Source organism: Sturnus vulgaris, chromosome 2, assembly GCF_052056855.1.
Source record: "Sturnus vulgaris isolate bStuVul1 chromosome 2, bStuVul1.hap1, whole genome shotgun sequence".
NCBI classification, from domain to species: Eukaryota; Metazoa; Chordata; class Aves; order Passeriformes; family Sturnidae; genus Sturnus; species Sturnus vulgaris.
In genome coordinates, this window is record NC_142244.1 from 57253307 (window position 1) to 57269741 (window position 16435).

The window sequence follows — 16435 nt, forward strand, 5'->3', positions numbered from 1 at the left end:
CATTGAAAAATAATTCTTTGAATGTGCTGGCAGTACAGCTTAGACTGATAATTCAGAATTTCAGAGGCCATTGCTTTTTGATATCAAGAGTTTGATGCAGTTTTATGTTCTGTCATAAAACAAGTATCAACTGAAAAATAAGGAAGACATTTTCCCTTCGCCTCGGGTGGCTGAAACTGAACTTTTGAGTTTCTTGTCATCTTGTTGAGAGAGATACCACTCTTGTTGAGAGATCTGAAACACTGATCTAATGAGGATAGCTGTATTCTGTGTTCCTTCTGTGTCCATTGAGTGTGTCTGAGGCAGTTTTACAGGGACTATGGCATTCTTTTCCTCTTTTTTTTCCCCAAGGTCTAGTGTCTCTTAAATCTCTTGCCTTTTGTCAGCTTAGCATTTTTATGTTCTGTATCACAGTGAAACCAAGTTCCCTTGCAGCCCTTAACACAGCAGCTCTAATACATGCAGTGATTTTCTTCTTTGGCATATGAAATTAATTTCAGACTTGAGGGAACTAGGTATTATTTTTCCTTCAAGTGGAAGGTGATAAGGAGAGATTGTTCATAGGTAACTGTTTTTATCTGACTTTGGAAGAATATTCAGAAATTCAGGGTAGAAGTGAAACACCGATTTATCTAACAACATCTTGCAGATCTTTTGGGGGTTTTTATGCTTTATTTTAAAAAATAACAAAATGTTGAGGAACTTGAAATTAGAAATACTACTCAGCATCTACTTTTGACTTGTTACAAGACTTACTGTACTTGGCACATTACTGTGGTTATGTCAGCCTGTCAAACATACTGGTAAATAATTGTTCCTTACATATGGTGAACTGGGGGGAAGAAATCTCTTGTTACAAAAGCCTTATGAACTTAAGTTTGCCTTGAGTCAAATATAACAATTGAGATGTAACGTTGTAGCACAGCTTGATGAGTGTTGTGTTCTTATTTCTTAATGCTGACTGGTAGTTACTTATTTTTACTGTTTGCTCTTAGTGCATGGTGCATTAATACCTTGTGCTTAGGAGTGTCCTCAGGGTCAGATGCTGCAGCTATCATAATGTTTGTGTTTGTAGGATTTTGCCTGTGCCGTGTTTTCCCTGACTGAGATTTGGAGATTTTATTTTTTTATTCAGTGAAACACTTCAGCCTTGGCTTGGGTGTTAGTGTTGAGATGTGCTGTTTCAGTGTTCCATGAAGTTACTTGTTTGAGCACATTATGCTGAGATGTGATCATAGTCAGAAGCTGTAGATGTCAAACCCTGTATTAGATCCATAGGTAACCTCTCGATCAGCTTCAACTGGTGTGGTATCTCTAAGACTTCAGCAGATGTCCTCCCAGCCTAGAAACTGGGAATGAATCCTGGATTAAGTTGCAGAATAATTGTGTCTCTTCTCTCTGTTTTATCTGAGTTCTGTTTTATTAGCTGGGGAAAATGTTTAGCCTTTCTGCTAGCCTCTAAATCCATTGTAAATGCATATCAGTTCCCTACATGCTGGGTCTTGCAGGTTGTGTAAAAGTGTTTTATTCTGCTTACAGTGGTAATGATTCCTTGAAGGGAGGCTAGCAGTGGTACTTAAGACTGCTTCTTTTATATGCTATTGCATTATGTGTGTCTCTTCTGAGTCTGTAGGAAGGTGCTGATAACCTGCTGTATTTCTAAAATGGTTCATCTGAAACACAAGCTTTAAATACTTTCCTCTCAAGAAATGCCAAATCAGGACAAAGAATTATCTGAATCATTTGGGTCTGGTTTTGGGGAATAAAATCTGGACTTTATCAATCTATCCCGTCCTACTCTTCCCACCTCACCCCACCAGATAAGACTGGAAATTGTGCCTTTAGGTCTGCAAGTTTTACAATAAAGCTTCCGAAAGTTCAGCAAGAGTATGCAGGATGAAGTTGAAGCATGTTTTAGGTCTTTCAAGGCAAGGATGACTAAATTGTGGACATTCAGAGTCTTTCCATAGAGCAGTCTGTCACTAGTGTATCAGCTCAAATGGTGAAGAGGAGAAACAAGCTGGGCAACAGTCTGGAGAAATCCTCAGTAAGCAGCATGAATAAAATTAGGTAATCAAGCCAGTGTAAAGTACATTCACGTGTTTTTCTTGTACAGTCTATAATTGCCACAATTGACAAGTATGAATTAAGTGGAATTCATGGTCTCAAACACATTGATATGCAGTGGTTATCTCATGTATCAGGGACACAAAGTGTTGGGTTAGAAATACTGTCAGCAGACTTCAAGCAAGGAGCACTGATCATGATCCAGCCATGGCAACCAACTGCCATGAATGCACCACAGGCTCTTTGGGAGCTTCAGTCCCATGTGCTTGTAGGGAGATTCTAGTCCCAACATTGTATCACTGGTTCTTGGTGATCCTGATGACCCTGACAAACAGATTTTTTTAAAGATGCTATGCTAGCAGGAGACTCTGTAAGGCTGGGAGCCCTTAGTGTAGTGGGGGGCAGATAACACTCATTGCTCCATGGAGTTAAGAGAGATCCCAGTTATCAACCTACTTGCTCTGTGAATGGAAAGGCCTCACTGGACTTGGTGGTGAGTACTGCCTGTTCTGCCTTTTAAAGGAGGAAAGTAAAAAGAAAATGTACCAGAGCTGCTTTAAAAGATAAAACACTCATAGTAAGTTTAAAATGAACAAAACAACAGCTGAAAGGATAAAACCCAGGTAATATGGAGATTGCTTTAAGAGTATTAGAGCTCAGAAAATCTATGGTACTGGTCAGCAAAAATATCTGCAGAGGTGATAACCTTTTTTATGGATCTTTCTAAAGAGTGGTAGCTCTCTAAATAAAGAAAAGATGTGAATTAAAAGATGTGATTAAATGTGAAAACCGCATTGGAGTAGTGAAATATTTTGAAGATCAGCTTGATAAACAACAAGAAAAAGAGTAAAAAAATATTGAGTCAGAATTATAATAGGGTAGGATCAGAGAGGCTGAAGTAATGGAAGTATGAAACAAAGAAAAAATCCTAATGGAAAATCTGAGTGAATTATTTGCCCTTAGAAAGAAGATTGGAGTCTTCCCAGTAGAGACTTTATGGATGGCTGACTGAGTAGCTGTCTTTAGTCAAAGTATTGTTAAAGAAGGTTTTAGAGTAAATTGATGAAATGAGTAGTAATGTCTTGCCTGGGACTGCACTGTATTTGGGTTTCTTCTAAGCCAAAAATATCAAGCTGCTGAACTGTTGGGCACAACATATAGTGTTCCTTAAATCTGCGCTGCTTCCAGAAGAGTGGTAGATAAATGTTAAAATTGTCTTCTAAAGAACTTCAGCTCTAGTCTGATTTTTCTATTCAGTATCGGTGTTCTAGAGTATTCTTGCATAGAAAAATGAGTAAATTGTAGGTAGGTAAATTGTGTAAAATCTAAAAGTAAATTGTGCCTTGCATCAGTTAAATCACCGAGACTTCAAATTTGGCACATACAGTATTGGATTTTGGAGAGGAAAATTCTTGTGGATACTCGAGTTGACTGATAGGATATGCCTTAAAATTTAAGTAGGAATAAAAGATGAGGTTTTAAGGGAAGGTGGGATGGTGTTTCTAGTGAAAAGTTCAGTAAAGAGTTTTGGTGTCTAGAACACAGAATGATCAAGAAAAGGAGACTTTACGGCATGGTTTGACTACATTTTTTATTGAAATGCAGAGTTACAGAATCATAGAATGATGTGAGTGGAAAGGAGCCTTGGAGATGTAGTTCCAACCCTCCCACCGTGGGCAAGGATACCTTGCACAAGACTAGGCTGCTCAAAGCCTCATCCAAATTTGGTTTTGAGCAATTCCGAGGTTGGAACATTCACGACTTCTCTGGGAAGCTGGTGCCAATGCCTTCCCACCCTCACAGCAAAGAATTTCTCCTAATATCTAGTCTAAACTTGCCCTCTTTCAGTTGAAGGCTGTTCCCCCTTGTCCTGTCACTCCATGGTCTGATAAAAAGTCCCTTTCCAGCTGTCTTGTGTCCCGCTTTAGTACTGGAAGGCAACTGTCATGGGGAAGAAGTGTTGAAAAACTTCAGTCTATGTGGTGTCCTTAAATTTGACACAGTTATTTAGATTATTCAAATATAAAGTTGTAATAGAACAAAAAATTTGAATTACTGGTCTTGCTAGTTGCAGGTAGAAGTGATGGCTTCTTGGGTTCTTCATTTGTTCAGACAAATGAACCTACCTGATGCCCTCCCATTCCCCAGCTATCCAGTCCTTACTGAGCTGTTGCAGCAGGCTCAGATGGTCACAAGTATCAAATGCTTTACCAAAATGATGAGAGGGGGAAATGCATGCAGTTCTGGTAGGTGCTATAGTGCTGGTGTCCTCTTAACTGTAATGAGGACTTGCTTTCTTTAAAGTAGTAGAGTTCAACCCTGTAAAAGGAGAATTTTGTCCATGTTTACACGAGTGAGCTGGTTAATCGAGCAGTGGGCAGAAAGACAAACCTTCCTTACTCTCAAGTGAACCCAAGGTAATGAATTTCAGAATGGAGATGAGACAGCTTCAGGGAGACCTCGTTGCAGCCTTCCAGTACCTTAAGGGGGTTTATAAAAAGGAGGGAGAGAGGGGTTTTAATATGGGCAGATAGTGACAGAAGAAGGGACAAACTGAAAGAGAGTAGGTTTAGATTAGATGTCGGGAAGAAATTCTTTACTGAGGGAGTGGTGAGGCACAGGTTGTCCAGAGAAGCTGCTTGATGCCCCATCCCCAGCACTGTTCGAGATGTAGTGAGTGGCATCCCTGCCCGTGGCGCTGCTGTGCAAGCTCGCTGAGAACAGTGAAACTATTGTAGTTACATCCTGTATATAGTCATGGTATGAAATCTGTTCATTTTTTCTACCTCTGTTTCATCTTTAGCATGTTTGGTATTTTCTTACATGGCTGATGTGGAGTGCTGGTGTTTACTGTATACTGCTGGTCTTCACTGGTTTTGCTCAGGGAGTTATTTGCCCTAACTCAAAAGGAACATGATAGTGGCAGTGAAGGTCAGTAGCAAGGATAGGACATAGAAAGTATTTTAAAAGGCTAATTTTAGTTAGTGTGGGTGATCTTGCAGGACTGCCAGCAGTCATCCAGTGCTGTTCTCCTTTGAATTGCATTCTGATGGTACATGTCTTTGCCACTGATAGTTGCGTGAAACCTAGGGAAACTGCCTTCAGCAGGCTAAAATTCTTTTTCAATCTTCTGGTCTCTCTTATCTAAGAAGAATGTGTTCTGAGTACCCAGTATCTTTAAGGAGCTGAGATGCTTTTGGGCTCGTTTTCCTTCGCAGTATTTAGGCTATAGATCCTAAGGGGACTCAGTACCACTGTATTACTTTGTTTCCTTTTTCCACAGACCTAATTGGTCGTGTTGCATTGAGCTCAGTTATCTTCTGTCAGCGATGATTGATTTTGGCCAGAGAACTGGTACTGTTTATGTGTTTAGGTTGTGAATGTGATTATATGACAATATGCCATTGTCTCACTTGGATTTACTGCTGCCTTTGGTCTGCACATATAAACACCTGGAGAGTCATTTCAGTGAAAACACCTGGAGAATCATTCTAGTAAAACTCCATGGGGAAGTTGATATTTTGTACCTTTGGGATACTTCTTGTGGTTTATGACAAAGCTTTCTGTAAGGTGTATAATTAAAAGGAAAAAAAAGAAAAAGAGAAAAAAACAACCAAACCAAAAAAACCAACCCAAGTGAAACATCACAAAACACATGTGCATCCTCCTACGAAAGCTTGAGTTATAAATGATGCACAATTATCCATGTCTTTAGATTAATAACTGTACTTTTTACCTAGCAACAGCTGATTACAAAACAGAATACTACTTTCTTGACATACCTTTTTTTTTATTTACAGACTATGAGAAGACACAGAAATGAAGTTACAATTGAATTGCGGAAGGTGAGTGATTTTGTTTATCAACTGTGTTGTTTTGCTTAACAGTGCTCTAGTGTCTTAACTAAATATTTTTCCATAAGCTTTGTTTTATAGCCCCAAACTTACATAGAAAAGGTGTAAATTTGTTAAATACTAACTGTTGATTCTAATTTATTTTTCTTCTCCAATTTGTGAAGCTCAGTATAACAGAACAGGACAGCTTTACTCCACTGTATCACTTGGAAGTAATCCATATTCAGTTTCTGTACCAGTTATTGCAGTGGAGCTGTCAGCTGTTCAAATGTTTAAAATCTCTGAATGGGAAAAAGGAGAGTTTTAGCCTTTAGAAACTGAGGTTGTTAATTTATTTTGTTTCCTGAAAATTGTTTCCGTGCTGCTTCCTTCCTGTAAAGGAAGTTAATTTGGGGCTATATTGGGTAAATGTCAGTATGGCTGGGTAGATCATGAATATGAGAGCTGATCTAGTTTACTGCTCTGCCTAATTAGAGCATTTATTACACCCTTGTCTTTCATAATTCTTCCAACAGCCTTTCTAGGCATCTCAAAGACTTGCTCCTGAAGGATGTTTTACAAGCTAAGAGAAAGGGTAAACTTTGATTTACTTTTGGGGTGCCTTCAGGGTATTTGAGGACTTCTACTGGCCCCTTTAGCTTTATCCTGTTGAGACACCTTCAGTTCTTTACCCTTTTCTTGAATGTTCTCTTTCCTAGATTTGACTTGTTGCTGCTTCTCAGATATAAATTTTTGAAGGTGTGGAAATCTGAAAGGATGAAGGCTGCAGCTGAGTTTTAAATGGAATAGTGAAAAACATATTCTAACACAGTATTCCTCTTCATGTTAAGTATGTTCATAGGCACACACTCTGTGCATGCTTTGTACACTTCTTAGAGTACCACAATGCAGATGTAGTTGTTTTGTTTGCATAGTTTAATAAATGCAGATTTTATTTTTTTTTTACATTTGACTTCTGTCTTCTGAATTACACATGCTTTTTCCATACTTTCCCATTCCATTCCCCAATATGTTTCAGGGCCTCTCCAGCCTTCTCTTGGTATAACCTGTACATTGTATTATTTTCATTAATGACCTGATAAGTGTTTGGTTTGAATATTCTCAGTATAGCCCAAGCTCCTTTTGGTCTCCCATTTGATACTTATCTCCAGTTTACCAGTTGAATCCTTGACAGTTTGAGTGGTGCATGCTTAAGACTGCACACCCATCAAACTCTTTTTTTTTTTTTTTCATTATTTGAAAACTGAGAAGACAAAATTCTTGCTAAAATCAAAGTGAACAGTTTGTAAATAGAAACTATGTTGATAGAAATCAGCTTGACTTGTTTTTGAGAAATTTTGTCTGCACTTACCACCTGATTGTGTAGGAGCTACCAAAAAATCTTGTGCTAGTGTTTTCCTGGAATCCTTCTGTTCCTCTTGGAAAAAGGGACTGTGTTTTTTCAGGTCTTACAGAAAAACTTCTGTCTCATTACAAGATAAACAGTAAATATTTCTAAGATTCATCCTGAGACTGTAATAATTAGTCAAAGAAATCTGATTTGACCCAGATGACTGGCAAATGATCAGCAATGGAAGTTTATGCTGACATGTTAGAGGCCCTCTTTGTTTAGACCTGGTGTAAAACTCACTGTATAACTGTGAAATCTGTACTGGGAAGAGTCATTCATAGCACTTGGGCAGCCTGTGCCTGCTAGCAAAGCAAACCTGTAAAGATGGCTTAACTAATGCAGCATATCCTTATACATCTCATTAAATTGAGATGGAATGTGAGCATCCCAGTGCAATCTTTGAAGAGAACTTTGCAATGCAAAGTGAGACTTTTAATTTTAAATTAATTCTTATAATTGGTTTTCGTAACAGGTCACACTTTCAAGGCCAGTTTATTACAGAAGCATGGTGGGGAGCAAGTCAGACACTTAAGGGAAGGGATTGTCCTGTGTGGAAGAAATCCAGCAGTAATATGTGAATGAAAATGAGGAGGAAGCCTGTGAGCTGCCAGTGGCTTCTCACTGAAAACTGCACATGCAAAGATCAGTTACACATTTAGAGGAGAAGCCTGAGCATTTGATGTAGGTCAGACTGTAAATCAAGAATGAACAGCAGCTGCAGCACTCTTAAATGCAGGTATTGGTGTTCTTCTGGAGTGTTAGTTAAACATCTTTGCTGCAGAGACCAGAAAAAATCTGCTTTAATAATAAATTCAGCATGTGTCAATTCAACTGCTGCTGGTGGGCAGCTGGTTTGCTGTGGGAACTCTGTAGCAGATGAGATTCTGTACCATTGCTTCTGGTACAGAATTGAGATTGAAATGGTAAAGGGATACGTTTTATCAAGTTCCAGCAGTGGAAAGGATAAGTTGTAATATCATTGCTTCAGTCTTTACAGTTAATACTGCTGCTCTAGCATGAGTATGCCAAAATCATGGAATTTTTGGCATGACCTTGGTAATCTACCAGTGCCTCTTCAAAGGAAAGAGATGTCTTCTCTTCATCCCAGCTACCCAGATGCTGCATGTGCACCTGGCTTTGAAGAAAAGAAACAAATTGAGTGTATTCTCAATCTCTGCATTTGAAGCACTACATAGTCATGGGTTTGTCTTTTGAATCAGTGTGGATATAAATATTAAATGAATGGATCTGATGAAATTGCTCACATCTCTGTTTAGTAAGATGGAATAAATAAAAAATCACGGCTTTGAACAGTAGTAAACAATTTCTGCATGCATCAGTGTGAGGTGTTTATTCTCTTGAAATGACAGACATCAAGGTGCATTTGCAACACATTCTGTGTTTCAAGAATATATTATCTCTATTCACTATCTTCACATCACAGCTCTTATTCAGGAAGAAACTATTTTTTCCCTGTTTTGTATTTCTCAATCACTTATTATTTGTTTAGGAATTTAATTAACAAAGATTAACAAAGCTATCTGACATGAAGAGGTAGCAGTAGTCTGGCAGATTCCAGGTTGAGGCATGGGTCAGCATCATGAGCCAGTCAGATGACACTCCTCATGGTCAAGTGCCCTTTTACTGATTCCATATTGGCGTTGTGCTCTATGCATTTTGAGAATGGATCTACTGCATTTCTGGAAAGATATTCTTGGTCTCTGATTATATTGTTTATACAGCAACAGGTCTGAGAGCTTAAACAATGGCCAGCTCCCTTTCCTGACAGATAAGAGTGTCAGGTGATGGAGACTGCATCAGGATTTAGAATATAAAACTTCTCAGTGCAGTGTCTTGGTGAAGTCTGATTTAGAGTGTTCATCACTTGGTTTCAGCATCCCAGAAACCTGAAGGCTGCTCTTTTAGTAACAGGGACCCTGGAATTAATTGGCTTAATCTATTAGTCTCAACCTAAAGGGGCATATAGTGGATGAGCAATGGTTAAGATTCAGTTTAAGGTTCTACAGCTAAATGAATCCTATAACTCCATTGCTCTGAGACATCTTTTGGTTCTGGGTGCTTGGCTTTCTCTGAGGATGAAGTTTGACTTCATCCACTTGTGTGCCTGAAGAAAGGTAGTCCTTAGCCAGGTCAATGATACAGTCATTGAGTTAGATGTCACCCTTCAAAGGAAGCCTTAGCACTCCTAACCTCAGCAGAAACACAGGATACTGTGCTGCTAACTGGAATCTTAAGAACTTCCATGATCTCTTGCAAGGTTTATTTTTGGCTTTCTTGGCAAACTCAGCTGCCCCTGAGAGCTCATAGACATAAGCTCATGAAAGCTCTAATTGCCAATTAAGCTTGGTGCAAGGCAAAGCAATTATTTGCTAAATAAGTGGTAGATTAAAGAGTCACGGGCATATGTATTTTTTTTTTTTACCTCTTTCCCTGGCATACTGTCTTTGTTTCTACTCTGATATTTGTTAAATAAGATTGCTTATGTCCATGATAGCCCCTAAATAAAGTAGAAGACTGCTTGAAGAAAGGAGTCTGTCTTCTCATGTTGCTGGAAACATTGTATTGGAAAAAATAGTTTCCTGATTCTCAATAAGGCTGAAAATACAAAAGAAAAAGAAAATACTTAGTTTCAGGATAGTAAAACATATCAGTTAAGCGTCTTTTCCAGTTCAGTGTGTATATATAGCTTTTCATCTGCTGTAAAGAACATATTTTAGTATATAATGTAAGTCTACCAGTTCGAAGGATGACTCCAATGACAGGGACACTGAAGCACTTTTAGTATGTTCTTCTGGAGGCTTCCCTATCAAGTGTTCGTAGCACAAATTCTTAGCACAAATTCTTGAAAAAGAATTTGCATTTACCCTGCTTCAACTGAATCATTTGAAAAAAAATCCCTAAGAGGAAAATTGCATTCCTAACGGATTCTTTTAGAGGCTTAGTTGAAAAGGACTATGAAGAAATTTTTGGAGGCTTGCTTGCATCCATTTTGGTGAGATCTTACTGTTCCCTGACTTAAGAGGTTTCAATCTTCCATGCTTAGAGCTTAGGCTGTACTGTGTGTCTACTTATTTTTAGTCAGTCTGTCCCTCTTCTGGGAAAGATGAGCACTAACTAAACAGGAACATTGATTGCTCTGTTGTCATAAAGGTGAATTAGCAGAACTCAAATGTAGGAAAAGTTGCCTATGTCTTCTAACTGTCTATCTGTAGCTATGTGCTTTATCTGAAGAAGAATCTTGGAATCTGATTTGGAATCGGTGGTAGCTTAAAAGGGGTGTCCAGAAAACCCAAATCTACCTCCATTACTGGCTTGAGCCCTTAGTCTTTCCTTGGATGTAACTGCAGGGGCAAGAGCTGCTTGTTGTCATATGTGAGTATATCTAATACTGACTAGCATTAGGAACACCAGTTTCTAATCTTGAAGTGTTCTAGAAGTTCTGCTTTTTGTCCTCTGAGGACTCAAACGTAATTATCTTGATTTCATGCCACAAGAACTTCTACTAGCTGCTGAGCTCCTAACCTTTCCCCTGACCTGAAGAAATATTTTGTAATGGTATTTGTTACCTGCAGGCAAAGATTTTCTTGTCTGTTTTTCCTTTTAATCTTGAAGCCTCACAACAGCTGACACTCTTACAGAGCTTTCCTCTGTGTCCAGTGCTGAAAAATATGTAGAAATTAATATCTGAGACCTTTCACAGTTCCGTTAGAGCATCCAAATGGCCATGTCTCCTAGTACTAAATGCAGTGCAGCACAGAGCTTTTTGGATGTTCCCTTTACCCACAAGGAGTCTTCTGTTAATCGTGTTTTTGAACATTGGAAACTTGCTTGCATTTTTCTGTATTTTTTTTAATCCTGTGGCCATCTTCCAAGAGAAACAAAAGAAGTACCAGGATCTGCAGGTTTGAATACTTACTGTTTATGTAGCTTGACCATCCCACTGTCAGTGAAGCAAATGATGAGCATCTGTCATAAAAGTGGACAAGAAAGTGCCCTCCTGGTATCATTACTGTTATCTATTCATTTTGTTTATTTCATTATGTTTACCAATGTCTTTGCTTGTATGGAAAAAACTCTGTAGGCTGCTGTCGTGAGATCTCTACCAGAATGTTGGCAATGCTTATAACCAGCAGTCAGTACCTGTTTATGAACTTCCATACTTACTGTACATGGCACACATGGTTGAAGCAGTGTTGAGGATCTCCTCTTTAGGAGACCTGCTGAATTTTGTTTGTGACAAGTTTTTAGCCTTCATCAGACGTTCCAGTCTGATGCCTCTGCCTTTGAAAGGGCTCTCTCGCCAGGCTTGGAACAGGACAGCTGTATCCAGGTATGTTCATTTGTCTTTGTTTTCACCACAGCACCCTGCAGGAGAGGCCGGTGCTTTGATTTAGGCAAAACGTTTTGGGGTTTGCTACAATATGTCAAAATACAAGCATTTTAAAGCCATGGCTGGCTGCAAATCATCCTCTTTTACCTTATGCAGGAGAGTGACTGGCCTGTCAAATTGCTGGAGAGAGCAGTTTAACTGTCCAGGGATTGGATGCTTTTGCAGATGGACAGAGCTATTTCGAATAGCCTTAGAGACACTGTTTAGGACTGAAAGATTTCATTAATACTTTGACTTTTATTATAAATGCTAATTAGAATAGAAACTTCTAGTACTCTCAATAAGTACTAGCCTCTCTACTTCAGGCTGTTGTGGATGCTCCTCTATATTGGTACTGACAGTTGTTTTTCAGCCTTGCCACCTGCAGACAGTGAGTAGCTATAGGAACGTTCTTGCTCCTTTCTTTCCTGAGGTAATTTTTTCTGGAGCCCATCACACCATATGACTGACAGCCTGAAGACATTGCCTGCACTCACAGAAATTGCAGCATTGGTCATTCTGTGGTCAGTTATGTCCTGTGAAGTTTCTTTCTCTCTCTTAAGGGGGTGTAATATCTTGGCCTTAGAATATGGACTTTTACTCGTACTTATTTTGGTTAAGGTTAACAGTAAGGAGGCATTTTCTGAGGTATGCTGATGGTGCCGAAGGATTGGATAGTTGTGTGTGCAGGTGTAGAAGGCTTACTGAAACAGGAGAGAGCCAGGCTTTTATTCAGCTCAGTGTCTGGTGTGGGAAAATCAGATAAATACATTACAGATCTTTATGGTGAATCTACCAGTTAATGCATTCCTGCCTGATGCAGTTTGTTTGCATAACACTACTTTCTCAGTGTTTAACTGCCTGCTCCTTTCCATCTTCCTTCTCTTCAGATCCACTTGTCAGCAAACTGCCTGTGGTGCTTGTCTGGATGTGATTGATCCATGTATGCAGCCATTGCTGCACAGCACTGGAGAGGCTGCCACAGGCAGTCTAGGTGGTCTTGTGCACTCTTTGAGGATCTAGTGTCTGTACTTTAAACTTGACTAAAATTAAACCATGCTAAGCCTGTGGGATGTTGTCTTCTTGTGCTTGTTTGTTGTTCTAGCTTTGTCTTATCTGAAAAAAATATATATATTGATTGTGAAGATATCAAACTTGTTTTAAGTTCTTTCTAAGATGTCTGAAAGGTGAGCAAGTCCCAGAAATTTTGGACCTGGAATTACTGATTTTTATAATATAAAATAAAATATTGGGAACCCTTAAATACATCAGTCTGTTTAAAGGGTTTTCTACAAATTGCAAACCAAGTGTGGTATAATAAAATCTCTTTAATGAGTACTGTAGTTATCAAATAATTGGAGACTGAAAAGCCTGCCTTTCTTTGCTAGTATACTAGATTTCTTCTAGATGTTGGAGCTAGCTCTTGCTCTTTTTCAACATTTTGCATCATTAAATACTTGAATCTTAATTAGATTATAAAAAAACCTAAACCAAACATAAAGAGTTGCTCAGATATATATGCTGCATCATCATCTTCCATTGCCCCTTTTGACTTTCTGTCTCTGGACATAGCAAAAAAATACAAAGTCCACAATTTAGAAGAGGCCATTTCATAGTTTTGGTGTAATACTTCTAATACGTTTTAAATTTGTAAAAAAAGTGTAAACAATTGATGACTTTTTTTCTTTCTTTTTAAATTACTGTTTTATGTCTTCAAAGTCATTGAATTAGGAATGTTGAAGTGGTAAATGGGTATTTTACCACTGAAAAGAAAATTTTTTGTTTTGTAATTCCTTAAAGGACATAAGACTGGAGGGTGTCTTGTTTTAAGTCAGAAATTAGGCTAACAGCATGACTGGGAAATACTGCAAGTGCTAGTGTGCATGGACTATGCTACTTTACACAGAAAATGCAAAAATAGGTGACCAGGGAGCTTCAAAACAGGTTTAGCTAAAAAAAAAAAAAAAATCATACACTGAAAAAAAATTTGTTATGTGTGGCTAAATGTTAATGTCATGCAGAGCTATGAGTATTTCAAATGCCTGTTAGAAAACTGATCCCCAGACTGCAAGTTTTAATTAATTCAAATGTAATGGATTGTCGTAGATCTGCCTGATTAGCGAGCTGCCAGATTATTACTGCTAAAATACTGCAAATTCTATTTGCAGTTACAAATGCCCTTAAAAAAGGCAACCTTCTCTATACTTACATGTTGAAAGGTCCATTGTGTATCACCACTCTGTACTAATAAGCATTAAAAGTGGCTTTATTTTTTGTCATTTCTTTACAGAACAAAAGAGATGAACATCTTTTGAAAAAAAGAAATGTTCCTCAAGAGGAAAGCTTAGAAGATTCTGATGTTGATGCTGACTTCAAAGCAGTAAGTTCCTTGATTCGGGAATTATTTTTAAAACTTTGGTGATGTCTCTAAACAATGTATTCTGTTATCTTGCAGTTATTTGAAAGCAAATTTATGAACTGATACACTGTTAAGTTTGCTTGTATTAAATGTTTAAGAAGGCTATAATCTATTGGCAAAATTACTAAAACTTTCTTTTTTCCCCCCCAAGCAAAATGTAACACTAGAAGCTATACTGCAGGTATGTTGGATTTAAATTTTTGTTTTTTAAACTAGAAGGGTGTGTTTTGTGCATTTTAAATTTTTACTGGGTTTTTAAATTATGTTTTCAGAACGCCACTAGTGACAACCCAGTGATCCAACTGAGCGCTGTCCAAGCTGCAAGGTAATAATAAATAAAGATACAGAAACATAATTTATACACATTTTTTATTATGCAAGTTACTTACTTTTACTCTTGATTTCACAGAAAACTCCTATCCAGTGACAGAAATCCACCTATTGATGACTTAATAAAATCTGGAATTTTACCAATTCTGGTAAAATGCCTAGAAAGGGATGATAAGTAAGTATTCTTCTAAAAATATTCACTGTTACTGGAAATTTGCATTTAAAAAAATAATCATTATTTGAAACAAAACTGAGGATTCCAGCGCCATATAATCTGACACAGTGGATCACATTCCATGATGATAAGTCACAAGTTCCCCAGGATATTTATTCTGCCACTGAAATGTCATTTAATTTTTTAGAGTTTGTTTGAGCATATCCAGCTAATGGAGAAAACTTTACTACATTTCTCATTGGTTTTGAATATTTCAGCCTTTTACCAGCTGTTCTTAAGAAACCTGCCACAGATTTGTATGTATTTGCATGAAGGCAGAGAACATGCCTGGTTGTGAACAGTGGTCTTTTCTAGAATACATTTGTCTTTTCCATTAAGATTATTAGCTTAAATTTCTGGTTTCTTCTCACTGCAAGGTGTGTTTCCTTCTGGCTCTCTGCTGCTTTATGTGATAGTAGAATATGGTCAGCATGTTCTCTGAGTCTTTATTGGAAAACAAAGAGCTTCAGTAAAGAAGGTAGAGAACACCGAGCATATAGCTGCAAACACTTAATGTGAGAAACAAAACGTCATATTCAACACATCTTGAGCCCCTCATTCAGATAGATAGGGATTAACACAATTGAGGTAAATATTTTAGCCTTTGATCTCAGGCAGACGTGAATGTATTTATAGTATTTGCGTTTTCAATGTTATTTCTGCAGCTGTGAGAGCTAAGAAGTTCAAAAATATGGTTTGGTATTTTTGGTATATTTTGATGGCTGCAAAAGTATAAACTGCGAATAGGATTTTTTTTTCTAGCTTGTTTAACAAAACAGTTGCTTAGAAGGCAGCTGACAATAACACTCAAATCAGGAAAGCATTTTAAAATGGGTCATGGATGCTTGTCTGCTCTAAAAGTAGATGGTTCAATGCTTTGAAAAGTCTTTTAATTTGCATCTTTTACTAGTTTTTGTATGATTTACCCTTGTAAATGTTTAATAAGTCTTTCAAAATTGAACTCAACTTTTTTTTAGGCAGTCCTTTTAATCATGATTGCTATATAATATTTAGCAGAGTTAAACTCTGAAAAGTCTTCGCATAACAAATCATTAAAGCTGTTGTTCATATTATACTTGAAAGCTTATCATGAGAGAAAAAAGGGACTAAGCTAGAGTTTTAATGCATTTGATCCAAAAATTTAAAGGTTTATAGGTAACTGCTGACAGGTATGATTTGTCTTCACCTAATAGTTTTACAATCCCATCCCCAATAAAACCTCAAATTACTTCGGAAATTAATACACAAAAGAGTTTAAAAGAAGCAGGTACTTATTACTGTATATAAAACATGACTGATAAAGACACAAAACCCATGGAAATGAAACAGTCACCTAAATAAACATTCTCTGCTCTTCCTAAATCCGGACACTTGCAGTTGTGCTAATGACCATGGGCTGTAAAATCTTCTGTAGCTTGTAGAACTTTTAACTTTAAGTATTTGCTTGAACAACAGTTTTCATGCAGACTGTTTTATTAAACTGCTGTTGGCATAGACAGCAGTTGACAGACATCTTGGAAAAGATTTCTCCCTTGAAAAATGGAAAAGCTTTCATGACATTTGTAACTAATTTTATCTGTATGTAATAAGTCAGGTGTGATGCTGTCTTTTCATACTGATTCTAGATCTTTCCCCTGTCTGTGATAGTGCAGAAAAATGTGTATATCCAAGTATACCAGCTTGCACTTGGTCTGGAATGCAATGTTGGAAGAATCAAGTTTAATTGGTTGTTTTGGGTTTTTTTTGTTTTGTTGTTGTTGTTACTAATATT

At 37.7% G+C, this 16435-nt stretch overlaps 1 protein-coding gene across 1 annotated transcript in view; it reads left to right on the forward strand.

Annotated features, from left to right (window-relative positions):
- Positions 1–16435, forward strand: part of KPNA3 (karyopherin subunit alpha 3) — a 47521-nt gene that overhangs the window by 13737 nt on the left and 17349 nt on the right. The window contains exons 2-6 of the mRNA XM_014868836.2: positions 5868–5912; positions 13992–14081; positions 14272–14301; positions 14393–14445; positions 14530–14625. Of these exons, the coding sequence (XP_014724322.1) occupies positions 5868–5912; positions 13992–14081; positions 14272–14301; positions 14393–14445; positions 14530–14625 (314 nt within the window). The remainder of the gene's footprint in view (positions 1–5867; positions 5913–13991; positions 14082–14271; positions 14302–14392; positions 14446–14529; positions 14626–16435) is intronic.